Raw genomic sequence first — 17884 nt, forward strand, 5'->3', positions numbered from 1 at the left:
AGAGTTACCAAGACAAGGTGGCAGAGCTAGAATCCATTAAACAGGGAGCAAGCAAACAGACATGGGCAAAGCCTCTGGTACTTGTTGACCCATTTCCTCCTCCTCCTATTATCTCCGTGTACAATTTGTACAATTTGCTTTCTGCATTGACTGCTGGTTGAAAGAATCGACCTTCATTATTAATCATTGTGCCCCACATCCATCCATCCTTCACAATCACAACTTACCTAATTTGCACTAGAAAGGGTCGTTGAGGCCACGTTGATGGATTCATTTAAGAAATGCCTTGATGCTGTGTTTAGAGTACAGTCGGGAAGGATGAGATCAAGTGAGGCAAAGTTCTTCATCCAAACCTTCGTTGTGATCTTGCTGACTATCATTGTCAATGCTCACACATGAACAATGGGCTGTTGGGTGAGATTTGCCTACAAATACAACTACAATTTTCAATAAAATCCTATGAAGACAGTTCCACGATGTGACAAAAGACTATGTCAAATCCAGGGATTATTATTATTGTACCAGTGCCTGCGGTCTTACATTTTCAGTAAAAGGGAAACTGGAGTCAGGAAGGTAGGAGAGATAACTGGTGCGAATAAAGGATGAGAGAGAGTACATTATCCGAGTGGCAAAACAGCATTTAGTTGCAATAAAACTGCTTTGCACTGAAATGTATATTGCATTGAGGTCGCACGAGTAAGATGAATTTTAGATTTTACTTCCTGCGTGTGATTGTGATGGGGTTTTGGGAGCCATTCCAACTTGAGAGATCAGTGATAGCAATCATTTCTGTTTCAATCACCCAGACCTTTCAGCTCCTAACCTTGGCACCTCCCATGTCTCAGCAGCCTCTGGAATGAGTGCCTCCCCCAAACTGACAGTGTTGCCATCCTTTGGACAGAATGATCGAATACTAGAGATACAGTTGTGCCTGTTAGAAATAGAACAGAATTAGAATCTACTATGAGGCACCAGTGAGATTTTTACACTGAGAACCCTGTCATTCTATTCTGGTGGTAAAGATTCCCGCACAAAAAATGTAGTCAATTCACTTTACAGTATATTCTGTGAAGCATTTTGTGACGTCTCGAAGACGTGATAAGGCACTATATCAAATGCAAGGATTTATTATTTTTATGTTATTATTTTTATAACTGACACTTGTTAAGAGCAGAATGTAACATGCCCCCAAAGTTCAGGGCTGTGCCCAATCGTTGGATCCCTGAAGGCTGGTTTATCTGTTGAAATATCAATGGATGAAGGGTGGGAACATCTTCCTGATTCCGTGCTGGTGATGTACAGCTTACTCGGTCTGCAATCCTCTCACAAATTCTTGCTGGGTCATGAGTTACACGACTAATGTCAGCCATGGTGGGAGCTGACTCCTGCTGAGATCCTTTGCCACCCTTAGCTAAACTGCTCCCGACTTATAATGACAAATGGTGAAGATCCTGGATAATGTTAGGAATAAAGGGGAAGAGAATCTTGCAACAGAATAGGGTCCGATATCATAAATAGAGAGCACGAGTATAGGTCAGAATCCATCGGGCAGAAACTTGCTGGAGAATACATTACTGTGCGTTTCATTATGTTCTGACCTTTTGGAAACAGCAAAAGTGTCATAATAGTCTAGGATGTGTCTATAGGAGTTCTGTAACTTAATATTTAGAGCATTCACCTCGCAAGCGAGAGGACTTGGGTTCGATTCCCGGCAAGGCGAAATGTTGGGCAAGTTTCCTTACTCCACACACCTAGCAGTAAGTAGGAACCCTGTTGTTAGTCAATTGGCAGAACGCTTTTCTGGGGGTAATAATTCCATCAAAATAAAAATAATTTGGTCAGTCAATCGACGACTGTTTGTGGGACGCTGCTGTGTGAAATTGGCTGCCACGTTTCGTCCACAAAATATACAGTCAATTCACTTTCCAGTATATTCTGTGAAGCGCTTTGAGACATCTCGAAGACGCGATAAGGCGCTATATCAAATGCAAGAATTATTATATTGCAGACTTTAAATCCGTATATACAATGTTCTGCTTGAGTAAGAAAGTATTTAAATAAATGGTATTTAAGAGACTGTGCCAGGAAACTGAAAGCAAAGAAGCTAATTTGGCAGATCAAGCTGCAGGCTACATCAAGTCTCTTGGTTGCTCTGCTGTCCTCGATTCTTTTTCCAGTCCAGATGAATTTTCCATCATTCCTATCAGATCACAGGAGATCATAACCTGCTGTGCCTCTGTCTTGCTGCAGAGTTTTTGGCCTTTGGTTCACATTAAAATTGAGCTCCCATCTGCTTGTTCTGAGGATTGAGGTGGATATTAAAAGACATGATCGTACTATTCTGAAGAAGAGCAGGATGATCTCCCCATGCCCTGACCAACATTCCTCTCTAATCTAGTTTTACCAAAAACTTTAATCCATTGCTGCTTCTTGAACATGATTGGCATTGATTAGTTGCTACATTTTCCCACATCTCTCGGTTATTCTGCTCTCCTCCATTCTTTTCCAGTCCGGATGAATTTTCCATCATTCCTATCAGATCACATGAGATCACATCCTGCCGTGCCTCTGTCTTGCCTGATCCTCCACTCACTATTCTCAAAAGCATTTAATTGTGCATGAGATGCTTTGAGATGTTTTGATTTAACCTGCTGTACAAATCGAGAACTGTTATTAGCGGTTAGACCTTATGCCATCCAGTGTGTAGGCGTTTTCAGCTAATGGTAAAATGAAGGTCAATTCCTTGGGCAGTTCTGTGGGTGTGTTACAAATCCCTGAGCTGCCCTGATAAAAAAATATCTCCAGTTTTAGAAATCAGCAGAAGACAGACCACAGTGAAACACGGTCACTTGTTTTGTAGGCAAAGGTGGCAGCCAATGTGCACTAGCAAAGAGCTCACAAACAGTAATGAGGGGAATGGCCAGTGAATCTGAAGGTGGATCCTTCCTGTTTCATAGATCTCTGGAACTCGATTGTTTGTTATATTGTGAACACTGGCTGGTTGAAAGTAGAATTGAAATGAAACATTTTTTTTATTGTGTGGTTGGAACAAGTATCAGCCACGCAAAATGCACTTTAATCTGTTCAAGTCAAGATCACTGGTATCCAATGCATTAAGCGCCTGGGTGAATATCAGCAAAAAAAATTACGTTATTGTTTTATCGATAACACATAATTTATTTTCTTCCCTGATGAAGAAATGTGTGATCCCAAATGCACGTGGAAATAGTGTAATCCAGCATTTGGCTGTATAAAGGCAGTCTATGAGTCTCAAGAAAGATTTTAAATAAATGCACAAGTTGGACTGGGGCCAGTAAAAAGAAAGACATGCTTCTCCATGGCTGTCATTGATATTCAGGGCTCACTGTGACAGCCAGGTAGGCAGCGAGCATCTGAGCAGATCTGAGTCACCAGCCCTCCCAAAAAGCTCGGAAAGGTTTAAACGACGGGGTCACATTTAATTAACAGGAATTGCAACTCTCGAATTGTCTAGGTACCCGGATGTGTCACTCCCCATCCCACCTGCCAGGTGCTGTTTTAGAGCTAACATCTGGCCATAATCTGAGGTTAGGAATGACATCGGGCTTCTGAGCAGATTTCTGCAAGGCCGACATGAGATTCAACAGGATTCAATATTTGCAAATTCTTTGAAGAATCCCCCCACTGCTTTCAGGGGATTTTTTGATTGAAAAAGAAATAGTGTTTGGGAGAGAGGTTAGAAAAGGCTGTGATTATCTTGGGTCCAGATCCTGCACATTTGATGCTTTGACGCACGTTTGATCAGTTCAGTCCATTGTGTGACGCAAAGGAACAAAATCAAGTTTGCCAAACGCTTGTATCCTCAATTTGCTATGATTTTTTTTAAAAAAGGCACCTGTATTCCTTTTATCATTATTCCCCTCTACCATTTTAATGCAATTAGGTATACAGAGTAAGTGTTAAGTTTGCATATTTTGATGTGGTTATTGCACAAGGTCAGGATCAAACGTGCATCAAAGCTTCTGCAATGACCACACCAAATATGGTATTTCTGAACTGAATTCATGATTTTATTTTGTTTCTTAGCGAGAATGGGCCTGATTTCTGAAGAGTAACGCCTGTAGTCACTGTCTACAATGTCCATCTGCTTGCAACCTCCGGGGCTGAAGTCACAGCTGCTGTTACTCCGGTTACAGCTACAAACACCATGCAGTGAGAACAGGCGGCAGCACAGGGCCATACCTCACCTATCCACAGCTCACACACAGTGTAAGCATGTGGAAGTGAAGAGGTTCAATGTGCTTTGTGGGCAAAATGTATCACCATTATACAGAGCACAGAAGATTAGTTGCTGGAAGAAAGTAGAAAGAAGAAAGGTGGGGATCTGAGACTGAGCATTTCAGGCTCGTGCTCTGATGTTTCTGCTGGCGTGGCGTATTGTACTAAAACTGGCCATTAACTCACCTTTGGTTAATGAGTGAGTGAAAGCCTCTAAAGCCGGGTGTTAATCCACTTTTAATCCTCCAATTTTGCACTATCTTGAAAAACTCTTTCAATTTATACTGATATCATCATGGAAAATCGTCACTTTCTCCATTTTCCTCCATTTAGTAACTGAGTGCTGTGTGTGTTTGACCTGTGGTTGGTTCATTGCTATCCCTTGTTGAAGTCTGTGATTTGTGGGTTGCTGCCTCTGTGTTATAGTCGGTGTATTTCTTGTGACTTGTTGCATTCTGTGATTTTGTGGGTTGTGATGTTGTTTTGAAGCATCATCTCTTTCTCCGCAGGCTGATGCTAAGATGGTGTGCGATGTGGTCAGTCGGATGGAGGACACAGAGCCATTCTCCCCGGAGCTGCTGGCAGCCATGATACGGCTTTGGACAGATTCTGGGCTTCAGGAATGTTTCGGCCGTTCCCGCGAATACCAGCTTAACGACTCTGCACAATAGTGAGTATGCACTAGGCGAGATTTCCCTCATGCCATTAAGTTCAGTGATGTTGTTCAGTACAGGGTGAAGATTCCATTTGCATACCTTGTCAGTGTCATTGCACGCAGAGGCACCAGGAGTGTTTCGCCCACTGTGTCAGCGCATCTTACTCATTTGGTTGAACATGATTTAATGAACAGCTACTGGTCCAAGACCTGAATATTCCATTCTTCCACCGACAATATCCACACTCATTACTGTAGGTTTACAGCATTGACATGTTTGAACCAGATTATTGGGCCGTGCCCTGAGCCGAAATGTTACGTGTTTCCATCTTCCTGAATACCAGCCAACTGTCTTTCCATTGCAGCTGTTTCTTAAAATCATTAATTATTTCCTGTGTTCCTGTGTAAAGAAATATTTTTCAGTGTCTGTCCTGAGGTTTCCCTTCACAATACTGAACCTCTTACCTCTTGTCCTGCTACTTTGGTGTATCTGAAAGTATATTTCGGTTTCAAATGAAATCCCTTCAAATTGTTTTATAGCAACAACAAAATTACATTCGTACAGTGCCTTTCACGTCAGGAGGATGTTCCAAGTCGCTGGACAGACAGAGTTTCGGACCCGAGCTGGGGGTCGGGATTGGGGAGGGTGGAGGGCAGGGGGGGATGCAGGGAGATCAAAAGCACAGTCAAAGAGGCAGGTCTTGAGATGGGTCTTGAAGGAGGAAAAGGAGGGGGCAAGGCGGAGGGACTGCGGGATGGATTTTCAGAGGGTGGGGGCAGAGTGGCAGAAGGTCCACCCGCCAATAGTGGGGAGAGCAAGCGGGGGGGGACGTGAAGCAGGCCAGAGCCCACCGAGCTTTCATAGTGAATCTATCTGTCTTTAGTTAAGCTGTTGTTCAGCTCATTCTGGAGCTGCTGTGAGGACTGCTATTGTAAATAATCATAATAATCCTTACATTTGATATAGTCTTTGAATTGTCTCAAAGCGCTTCACAGACTATACTGTAAAGTGAATTGACTGTGATACCATTTACAACACAAAGAGTCAATTTTCTCAGTTGTTCTATCTGTTTCCCACACTCTCCCCTTTATAATCAGAAAATGATTAAACAGTTAATGCTGCTTTCGGCCTTCCCATTAATACATTAACATTGTGCTGCGTGGCCCTAGTTTGTGGGATTTGGAATTCTGACTAATATGTATGGAGCATGTGGCCGGAGAACAGAAGACGAAAACTATTTTCATTTTAGTGTCAGTTTCATAATTAGTCTGAGCAGTTAAAACCCAGCAGTGCCCTGACCAGTGATTCAATGGGCTGCTGCTTGGAATCCATACAAAGACATTATACCAATATGCCAGGAGTGGGAATAACTCATGAATCACAAAAGGTAGAGGCATGACCGAATTTTCAGCTGCTGCTTTGCCATTCACATGATAGAAAGATCTCAAAGAGCTTTACAGAGTGAAATTAATTGAGTATGTACTGAACGTTCTATGGCAATCCAGTCTGTACCTGACTTGGATGCTTTCATGAGATACCTGGTCCAACCTGCGCTACACCTGACCTGGGAATACTTGGTAGAGTAAAATTGGTGGAGTCCCATAACATAGTGGTTAGCGTGATCGCCTCGCAAGCAAGGGGACCCGTGTTCGATTCCCAGGTGGGGCAAAACCTTAGGCAAGTTTCCTTACTCCACACGCCTCTGTTTACCTAGCAGTAATGAGGAACCCAGTTGTTAGTCGATTGGCAGATCACTTTTCCGGGTGTAATAATTCCTTGAAAAATATATATAAATAATAATTATTTGGTCACTTAATCCATGACTGTTTGTGAGACACTGGCAATTGGTTTCCACGTTTCACCCACAAAATACAGTAAATCCACTTTACGGTATATTCTGTGAAGCGCTTTGAGACGTCTCAACGACATGATAAGGCGCTATATCAAATGCAAGGATTATTATTAATATAGGAAGATCTTTACCATGGTTCACACTGGGGACTGAGCAGTTGAAGGGTTGCTGAGGAGATATGCCAAACAGTTCAACAAGATATTTTTAGATCCTTTACCTTGAAAGTGTCAGCGTTCGAGTTGATCAACTTTGTCAGTGTAGGAAAACCGCTTAGCAGTTGCTTTTCGCATTCCCAGCTCGGTATGATTAACGTGTGCGTTGCTGGGCTAAATTGAGACTAAATTGGATGATTGAACGTCGAGACCAAATTCATGGCATCAATGTGACTCGAGTGTAGTGGAGGTAAATGATAATAATGTGGTTAAGTTAAAGGGACAGTGATACGCAGCCGGTTCAAGCTTCATACTAATAGATCAGATTCCCCTAAAACATAAAAGCTGCTGAGATGGAGTCCTGGCACTGCAGATAATGCACTGGAAACACATCCTCATCTTGACTGAACAGAAGATGGCTTTTAAATTGCAAACTTTCCAAGTAATCCGACTTTCTTCCTGTCCTACTGACATTCCCTTGTGTGCAGTCATATCTCCTATATGTACAGAGAATAATGGGTGTTGAAAGTCAATAGCAAATTAGTGTCTCATTCACACTTTGGCCTCATTGGCAGATTTGTTCAGAGACTGAACAGGAAAATAAATAGAATATCAGGTAGCAAAGTGAGTTAGGAATCAGGAAACTATATGATTTCCCCTTATGGTCTGCACAGAAATCAGCTAGTGATTCATCAAATGTCAGTGATACTAGAATCTTCCAATACCAATGAAACGGTCAGGAATTCCCAAGTGGTTGTTGTTGAATGCTCCGTGAGGCTGAAGAACCTGGACTCCACTTAATGAAACGAGGTCAAGCATCGCTCCTTTGGACTCATTCCTGATTGTTTGATGGAAGGGACCTCGGGCAATTGCCTTGCACACTCTGCTCATTGTCTGTTAGTACAGTCCCACTGTATTTGTTTCCAGTAATATGGGACAGATTCCATGTATAACGGCTGTTAAGTGCAATGGCAAGATGCGTAACAAATGCTGACAAGTACACAGAAGTAATGAAAGAAGCGGCGGAAATGCATGGCGAGCTCTGAACAGATTTTCCAGCAAATGCTGTTTGCAATTCTGGCAAATTCATTTCACAAGTGAGCAGAGTGACTGAGAGAGGCGAGAATGAGAATGAGCGAAGAATGTGAGCAGAAAGGCAAGCACTACCGAGATGTATTTGCTGTTCTTTGTCCTTTTTGATATCAGGTTAAGATTTTGCACAGACTCAATGCTTCCCCGTCTCTCCACTGACAAAGAGTATAGACCAGTTCATTTGTGCTTTCATCCTCTCTCACCAAAAGCACAAGGGATTACACTAGTGAAGCACATAAAGCTCACTCTAATGGAGCATTATATTAATTCAGTTTTTCTGTGCTGTTTCAGAATTATAATTTTTAAAATGGCAATATCCTAATTGAGAGAGTTCCCTCATTGTTTAGTGTGATATTATGACCTGCAATCACAGAATAACCCATTTAATCCCCTGTGACCCTCTGATCACTGGTTACTAGATATAAATTTATTAATTTGACAATGGAAATCTTATGCAACCAGCGCCTCGGATTTAGATTTGGGCTATTTGGCTGGATTTCATTCCCCAGAAATCGTTCAGTTATTGAATTGTATCTCACTAGTATTGACACATTGAGGATATAGCAGTGTACAGTATCAGAATTTTGACCTGTGCTCTTCCAACTCTGGTCCACTGCTCCTCATCCACTATGTAACCACTCTCCGGAACTCCCTATCAAAATCCCTTTGGCCTGAAGTTTCTACCCCTGCTTTTAAAATCCTCCTAAAATAAATCTTAAAACAGTGGAGTCCTAAAGCATATTGGTTAGCATGCTCGCCTCGCAAACGAGTGGACCCGGGTTCGATTCCAGGGCAGGGTGAAATCTTAGACCATATCCTTCTGTTTACCTAACAGTAAATAGGAACCCAGTTGTTTGTTAAAATGTTTTTAAATAATTTGGTCACTCAATCCACAACTGATGTATGCATAGCACAGGTGGTAACATCATAAGTCTGATCTGTATAAATCGTACAATTGCCTAAATCTCCCAAGTCCCGTTCAAGGGTTTAGATTCTATGCAAGTTTGACAAAACAATGTTGACAAGTACACAGAAGTAAATTATATTAAATGTACAGTCCCAATTGATGCAACTTATGTGAGGTTTCCTGCAGTGCAAGTGAAATACAATGACATTTTAAAAATTAGAGGATAGGGCAATGCTGTAAAAAAAATCTTTACTCAAAAAGCTGCATGAATATGGAATGGCAGCTTCAGGAAGCAATAGACACAGAGTTCATTAGAGCATTGAAAAAGAGATGGATGTTTGGTAGGTAAAAATGTTAAGGGACGTGCAGAAAAGCTGGGGAACTTAAATTAAAGAGAATTGCTATACATTTAATAATCCTGCTCCTAAGGCAGTTGGTTAGAACTGATGGAATACCCTTACTGCAGAGTTTCTACGCATCAGCAGAACACAGAGAGTCAAAGTCCCTGACAATTTTTAGTGTTTTACTGGCGATCTGTCACTGATCTTCCTTGAAGATAGTTCCAGCCTATCTGATGAGTTTTAGAGCTGTGGACACACTCCTTTACAAACCACAACATAAATTCATCAGTTTTTCAGTATTCTTGGAAGAATACTGCAAGTCTAGCCATGTGGTTCTGACATTTCCGTACTGAAAGCTTGCGGAGTGGGGTCAGCATTCAGAGTTAAGTAGTAATTACCCATAAAGAGAAGTATTTTCAGTGTAATGCTCCCCTCCTGGAGAAACTCCACAGTCTGTGCTCTCAGACAATTACTGCTCTCAGCGGAATAACTAAATAATTTACCAATATCATCACTCAGGGCTGTTCGTTTTAGCTTTGTGCTGTCATAGTTATTGTAAGACGAGAAAGAATCTGATTAAGGTGTCAAGCGAGTTATATAGCCCAGGCTGTGATGGAGTGCCTTACCTTTGATAGTCCAGCACGATAAGCTGAAATTTCCCCAATGAACATCACCTGATTTACAGACACAGACTAAAATTCCCCATGGTTTTCAGAGGCAGAGGCATCTTAAAGCAGTTTGTATATCAGAAGACATTTTGATGGACACTGTTACAAAGAAATTTGATAAAATCCCTATTACAACCAGAGTAGAGCTACAAAATCCAACAGATACTCGATGGATTCCCAGGGGAGGAGAGATGAGTACAATGTTTCAGAATCACTAAGAGGATCCTTTCAGTGGTTTAAAGCATGTCAATCTCAGCTGCCTTTGGGATTGCAACGGGTGGGATTCAGAGAAGGGAACATGGATGACTACAGTAGGGCTCAAAAATGTGAATTTATTTTCACTGAAAATGAGATGAGGACTGAATAATGTAGATTTAAACAGCTTGCTTTGAGCTTGTACGTGCAGAATATGAGTAAAGGTTGAACAAGGCTCCGGCAAGATTTTAGGTTAAGAAAAATTATCCTTCCTGTAGAACATTGAACGTGTGCGATTAACTGAGTTTAAGAAATTATCAATCTGTGGATTAACTCCTTTCAAAAGAGCTGGATAAATGTTGGGTTAGAAATGGGAGTGAAGGTTGTAAAGCCAAACATATGAGGTTTCATATGTCTTCTGGAACGTTGCCACTGCATCTTTGAGTGAGGGAGAAAGCTTGGGAATTGAATAATCTCCTGAATAAATTGGGTAGAGTCTTCATAGAATAGATTTTTGTGGAAGGAACAGGCTTGATGGGCTGAATGTTTTTCATTCTCTGCTTCCTTGCATCGAGTCCACTGCAAAGTAAAGGGAAAGGTGGCTAGTGATGGGGAGGGATTTAAAGAAAATTAGATTCTACGTTAGTTTACAACAAATGTGTGATCAGAGAGACTTCTGTAAACATTTCTAATCTGTCCCTTGACTAGGTGAGTGGAGATGTGATAAATCTTAGCACTGGCATTTGTCATCAAATTTCATCAACCCCGGCACCAGAAAATAAAAATAGCAGCTTCCTGACAGCTTGCCTGAAGGATGGTCAGGATTTGCTGTGTGACAGCTTAAGATGTGAATGGTTTGGACCAAAGAAAAAAAAATGTCTATTCAGGAACACTGCATCTGCCCTCTGTGTTGTGCAGAGACTGACACTGATGAGCAGACTTTGGAATCATAGAATTTCTGTTTCAACTAATCTAGGAAGGGAAAGAGAGTGGTTCTGTGTAACTGACAGAAAACGTGCCAATGACATTGTGTTGCTGTGTGACTAACCCTAAATTATTGAAGCCTCAAAGTGTGACTGGCTCACAATAGTCAAATTATCACTGTTTGGACCTACATAGTGAAGCCTGTCACAGACCTTGAATCATCTGTTCTAACATGAATTCTACACAATACAATTAGGAGATTATTCCATCAAACATGTCTGGTACAATATTTCCCAAACTTTTGCCCGGTTGCTCAAAGGTGTATTGGCTAAGGTCCAGTGAAGCAATCCAACTGTAAATCATGGCTCATTTTTTGATTTGACCATTTCAAAATGGCAAAGGCTATTCCACTTGACTGACTTAACCTGCAGCCCTGGCACAGTGTAATTGACATAACCTGCAATAGTGTAGCCCTGACACAGTGTGACTGATTTAAACTTCAATAGTGCAACCCTGTTGCAGTGTGGCTGACTCTCTACGTTAGTTCAACCCAGCACAGTATTACTGACAAAACCCCTGATAATTCCTGCCTTTTTCAATTAACCATCCTGTATTTTTGCAATGAGTAATCTATTGAATCAGTGACTCCACAACTAAGTACAAATAAGAGCCACAGTTAAAGGTGAAGCACCAATTGGCACCTGCAATTCCTTATTAGATTGTCAGTAGATATATGGATCAGCGAGAATTACTTTTCTTTTACCTGTTCTGAAGTCTTGAGTCACTCCACCACAACGGGTGCACTGGTGAAAGATGCACAGAGACCAGCAAGTATGAGGTACACAAGATTTTAGGATTACTTGCTACTCACCTCCCGAAGCAGTGGAAGTGAAAACATCACTGCCACAACTAGCAAAGGCCGTTCAGAAACGGTAAGGACCAGCATTCATTTCAATATTTGATACCATTTTGAAAGCATGGTTAACAGCATAAATATTGAATGGCCCCATCTTCTCTTTGATGTAGTTTGGCATTGCTGCAGCAGTTATGTGGGTGATGAACATGTGATTTCCAAAGCATTAAGCTTAATGTGATGCACAGGTTTAGCAAATCCAAAAAGATTCTGTAGGAACAGTTGATCATATCCGGATACGTTGACATGCTCTGTAATCACATATCCCAATCTGAATCTTTCTGTAGATCATGCTAGTTATTCTTGCTTACCTGCGTCTCTCAATTTATCTTCTCGTAAGCACTTCATGAAGAGCAGTTAAATAAACACTGGTATTAATTAAGTTAAGGATCGCAGTAAAGAAACTCCTTTGGGACGGTCTGCCCCTCAAAGTCCTGTCATTGAGCCAGGCTGGCTGCCTGGCTCTCATCAGAGTACTGTAGATCCTAGTGGCTCAGGAACTGGACTACCAAGACAGCCACAGAGGGTTGGCTCAATTCTAATGATCCTTTGCCAAACATGGCACCTTGGAACCAGTTCAGCTCCAAGAAGACTCCACTTTACCTCCCCCCCTGGAGGATAGTTGGGCAGTGCAGAAAAATCAACCAAGATTCCTACTTCTTTTCATCCCATGCAGTCTTTTATTTTTATTCTCATGAGCTTCGCCTCAAGACCATTGGCTAAAAATGTAAGATTGTGCAGAAATTTGGAATATTTTTAAATTCAGACTCATTTTAGAAGAGGGTTTGGTGCAGTTCTTTAAAAGAGCAAGTTTAAAACTAAGAGTTAATTTAAACAATTTGCAAAATTCTACATGATCTTCAATTTTAAAACAGTGCTCTTAATCATGAGAAATCAAGGGTTTCAGATTGTTTGAAATTGTGGTTTATATTCTTGCCTTCTCTCTGGCAACAGGCAGGATAAATGATCCATATATAAAACCACTAAGAGCAGTGAGAGCTATAATAATAAATAATAATCCTTGCATTTGATATAGTGCTTTGCACGTCTTTGAGACGTCTCAAAGCACTTCACCGAATATACTGTAAAGTGAATTGACTGTATATTTGTGGGCGAGAGCTCTCAGCAGAGTTCAGAAACTCAGCATAATTGCATTTAAAAATGCCCAATTACTGCATGAAACAAAAATGGTTCACTAACTTTCAAGTAATGTACGTGGAGGAGATTCAATTCCAGATATAAATACCTGATGAGAATCCAGTGCTCTTCGCTCTATTATTGTCTCTTTGTGCTCCTTTGGGAAGGATCTTGCGATGTCAGTGCTTCCTAGCTGAGCTGAAATATCCTTGCCTTAAAAGGATTTTTCCATTATATCTAAATTAGTTTGTTCATCATGCTTTGTGCCTTAACAACAAAATCCACCTGTCTTTCCATCTGCAATTCCGCACTTGCTATTTGAATTTAGTATAGGTCAGTAGTGAGGTCGAGAATAGATACGGGTGAGGTCAATTCTGGAATTAAATTAATTAAATTGATCCAAAAAATGGGTATCATAAATGTGGTGTGATATCCAGAGGTTTGTGACTAGATTCTGTAACCGTGACTCCCAAGTCGCAAAAGGAGAGACTTTCCTGTAACCAGAGGATATCACGCCAACATACACACAGCACAATCTACATAGCTGAATTCCCACGATTCGGCATGTTGTACGTCTCGTAACCAGTTCAGGGAAATTCTCATCTGTGACTTGGAGCCATTATTAAGAGAGACCCATTAGTAATCACCACACATTAGAGTCCATGAAAAGTAGCACATCGTGTAGCAAGGGGAGAAAAATATCTGAAGCTCAAATGAGATGTGCTCATGTCCTGAGGTGCTTTTTCCGGTATTTGTGCCATTGGTACTGCGTTTTCCTATTGTCTGTGTGGAGATGGCTGTTCATTTAGATGTCAGAACCACTGGTCATTTGGTTTGATGTGATCTGTTAGAAAGTCTGTGCTGTTTAGTGCATTTCAGGTGCCCCTTTCTAATGACTCCTGTGTTTTTTTGCAGTTATCTAGAATGCTTAGATCGAATCGGAGGGCCTGATTATCAGCCCACAGAGCAGGATATCCTTCGAACCAGAGTGAAGACCACTGGCATCGTAGAAACCCACTTTACATTCAAAAACCTCCATTTCAGGTAAGATCATCAAAACAAACTGAATCAGACCGGAATGACTGTGCTGGAAGGCAGGAGATTCCTACCCAAGGTACACACAGATTAGTAACTGATAGGAATTAACAGCCTCCCCATAGACAGCAACTCATTCTAGTCAAACACATAGATCAATATTAGATAGGATTTAGCCATCTCCCCATGTACAGCATCCCAGGATTGGCTCTATCCCAGCCTGCTGAGTGATGCTCAAATGTATTTGAACTGGTTTCATTGCAGTAAAACAATGACCTTCCAACTCCCACCAGATGCGCACACTCATGAAGGCCACAATCACGCTGTTTGGAGCCCCATTAGTAATAGAAACGATATGAAGCTCTCAAATGGAAAAAGGGGTAATGTTGAATGGTGTGAGCATCAGCTGAAGGTGCTTCTCGTGCTTGGAAGCCCAGGTCCCTCAAGTTGATTCACAACAACATGAGAGAGTCTCTGAGCAGAGCTTTTGCAATGTACATAGGTTTCCTTGCACGAGATGCATTAATGTCCCGGGACTCGTGCCATTGGTACTGCGTTTTCCCATCGTCTGAATTCTTTTTCAACCCCATTGTAAAGGTAATGACAATGCAACTCATGCGCCTATTCCTTTATTGGATGGACAAGACTGTACTCTTCATTAGGCTTTTTCGCTTCAAGGTCGCTTCCACCAACCTTGAAGTTCACTGCTTTTCAAGACACGATCTTGAGCTTACGAGTGGCAGAGTCCTGGGCAGGAGCAGTGGGTTCCAGACGTAATTCCATGCTGTATAATCATGCATCCTCACAACATTAGTGGTAGATTGTTACATTGCCATCAACATGGATGTTAATAGCAGCTCAGTGTTGGCTCTGCCAGTAACAGTCTGCCCATCCACTTTCCCTCCCTCTCATATACTTTCAACAGAGACATAAGCATCTCCCGTGATTCTGTTGCACAGAATTACTATTTCACTATTGCTTGTAGACAGAGACTCACGTTGCATAGAGCAATACGAGGTATTGAACAGATTGGTTCTTCTTTGAGTGATTGTTCAGACGTGGCAATCTGTTTCCTCTCCCCAAGGTCTTGTTTGCATTTCAAAAGACCTACTTTACTAAGTGACTTTACAAAGCTTTATTAGCTAATTCTCCAGGAGATAGTTCCAGATACCTGCAGATTGGAGAAAGTGTGGCTCACGGGATTCGATAACAGGTGGATTGCATTAATTAGCTCTTGTTGGTGAGCCCAGAACTAAGATTAACTTTCTGAAGGGAGATATGACAGGAAATGTCACAGATTCTCGAGTTTGTCGGTCACTGAACTGAATTGAAATGGTTCCTTTCACAGGCTCTTTGATGTGGGGGGTCAACGGTCAGAGAGAAAGAAATGGATCCATTGCTTTGAAGATGTGACAGCGATTATTTTCTGCGTGGCACTGAGCGGCTATGATCAGGTGCTTCACGAGGATGAGACCACGGTGAGTACGGCTGCAGAGAGATGTCGTTGGTCAAAAGCAAGGTGTGGGTGGGTGGGTGTGGTGTGGGTGTACATGTGTGTATAGGTGTATGTGTGTGTGGGTGTGTATATTTGTGGGTGTGTGGTGGTAACATGTCCGAGGGAGTGAGCGCTCTGGTCTCTTGTCCTGCAGGTCTTGTGTGAACAAGTGTCCGGTGTTTGGCAAGGGACTGACCCACGGGTTCATTGCCATGTGTCAGCGATGGGTGCAATTGCTCACATATACACAATGAGTGCGTACATATTGGAGTGTATGTTTGTGTGCACAAATAGTGTAAAAACCTGGATGTAAGATTCAGATTAATCTATTTCAGCACTCCCGGCCCCCACGCTTTCGGAAGGCGCCCCAATGTGCACTATACGGGCACATGTTTACCGTACAGACATTTTCGTGTTAGTCTTTGGTTACATCTCGAGCGTCCTTCTGTACCCTTACTTCAGTCAGTTTTGGGTGCGCTAGTGGGCTACCCGGTGGGTGCGCCCTGAGCAGTTTGTCCTGGAGCAGCACCTGCCAGCGTCAGGCCCCATCTGGCCTTTGCTGTGGTTGAGCCGAGCTTCAGCTTCTCCCTCACTATATAGTCCCTGATCCTAGTGGCCGGGAGCCTGAGGCAGACCCTCACTGTCCCCTCGTTTTTTTCAAACTGTGAAAGACAAACAGGGTGTTGTTTCTGGATGTGGCCCTGAGACACTGACCAAAGGTGATATGTTTTGGCTCTTGTACCTGGGCACACTTTCTGTTTATTGTGCCAAGTTTGTTTCCTAAGGCACCCAGACTGACCAGCACAGTGTGTGTGGCTGGAGCACATTACCATTCCCCTCAGTATTAGTGCCGCTGTTTGCAAGAAGGAGCAAAGTCTGGTCTCTGGCAGGTTGCCTGCCTTGTTTTTCTTTTATTGTTTTAATTAATTTACATGATTGGCAATGGCAGCAGCTGGAAATGTAGTTGATGGAATCCAGAGGCTAAAGAAACAAAACCAGTGTGAAACAGGGACAGATAATTTTGCCAATGATACCAGTTCTGATTGTCTGCAACTAATATCACGCCAAGTGGACACTCAGTCACTCTGAGGATTCTGATATGTCTGATTAAATCTCTTTTAATTCAACAGGAAATGACCCCCAAGGGGCCGGGTGGTGGGAGGGGTACGGAATAGAATTACGCAATCTAAGATGTGTAAGCATTTTGTTGCAGTGTGATAAAGAGGATGATGTTGACACAAAGTATAATATCAGGCTGTTCCTTTGAATCTGTGTCGCCAGGAGCGGTGTTGTAAATTGGTAGACTATCCCTCACTGCCCTCCTCCCTCTGTGTACAAGGGATATGTGGGGCAATGTAACTAATGTTGTTCCTCCCCGTGCTGAGTATAATGTGTTTGAGAATAAAATGTTGAGAAGCGGTGCAGTGAAGTGAACAAGAGCTGGGGAGCTGGGAAGGGAATAGGGTTATACTGTAGTATTGTGGTCTTTCTGTATATTATTGTTCAATTCTACTCAGCTCTTTCACCATGGGTTTGACTAAAATAATCCAAATGGTCATTTCTGCAAGAATGCGCAAGTCGCTTGGAATAGTGAACTGTTACGCTTGATGTGTGATGTCTTGTTCAGGCCAGGGAATGTTTGCTCTGAGGTGTGGGCTGCGATCAGTGGGGAGGGTTCTTGAAGGATGTTCTAACGGCTACAACCTTAAGGTGATGGCGGCACAATGCATAAGAGTGAAACAGGTGTGCGTGTGACGGGTTGGGGAAGCTCACACGATGGTGGAATAAAATGTTGAAATATTCAGTAACTCGACCACGAACATTGTGTTTTAAGGATCTCGTCGCACCAAAGACTGACTAGGAAGTAAAATGTGATGAAATGTGCCTTTTTTTGTGTGCTTGTGTAACGTTTCAAGGCTCTCTGGCTAAATTCCACTCTGCATTGTTTATTCTGTGAAGAGCTGCCTCCTCTGGGGCCCACTGCAATGGTAATGGTGATTTTGACATTGCACCGTGGCAGTGTAACGTGTGACCATCCCATGACTCTCTGGGTGTGCTTCATCCTCCTTTTACCTGCTCTCTGTTATCACATCCATTCCTCGGGGAAGGAGGCACCCTCTAGCAACAGCCTCTCGCTACAGGCTCAGCACTCAGCACGTCACACCATTCCGCCAGCGGCTGACTGTTGCAAACAAAAGGCTAATAATGAGCCGATTTTGAGCGACCAGGCCAAATTGTCAGGTATGAATGAAGCTTCTCT

General features: G+C 42.3%; 1 protein-coding gene across 1 annotated transcript in view; it reads left to right on the forward strand.

Moving 5' to 3' along the window:
- The window catches only part of gnao1b (guanine nucleotide binding protein (G protein), alpha activating activity polypeptide O, b), an 89537-nt gene that overhangs the window by 50779 nt on the left and 20874 nt on the right, over nucleotides 1–17884 (forward strand). Inside the window, exons 4-6 of the mRNA XM_042340414.1 lie at nucleotides 4767–4927; nucleotides 14010–14138; nucleotides 15478–15607. Of these exons, the coding sequence (XP_042196348.1) occupies nucleotides 4767–4927; nucleotides 14010–14138; nucleotides 15478–15607 (420 nt within the window). The remainder of the gene's footprint in view (nucleotides 1–4766; nucleotides 4928–14009; nucleotides 14139–15477; nucleotides 15608–17884) is intronic.

The sequence above is a fragment of the Callorhinchus milii genome, unplaced genomic scaffold, assembly GCF_018977255.1.
Source record: "Callorhinchus milii isolate IMCB2004 unplaced genomic scaffold, IMCB_Cmil_1.0 Scaffold14, whole genome shotgun sequence".
Classification (NCBI taxonomy): domain Eukaryota; kingdom Metazoa; phylum Chordata; class Chondrichthyes; order Chimaeriformes; family Callorhinchidae; genus Callorhinchus; species Callorhinchus milii.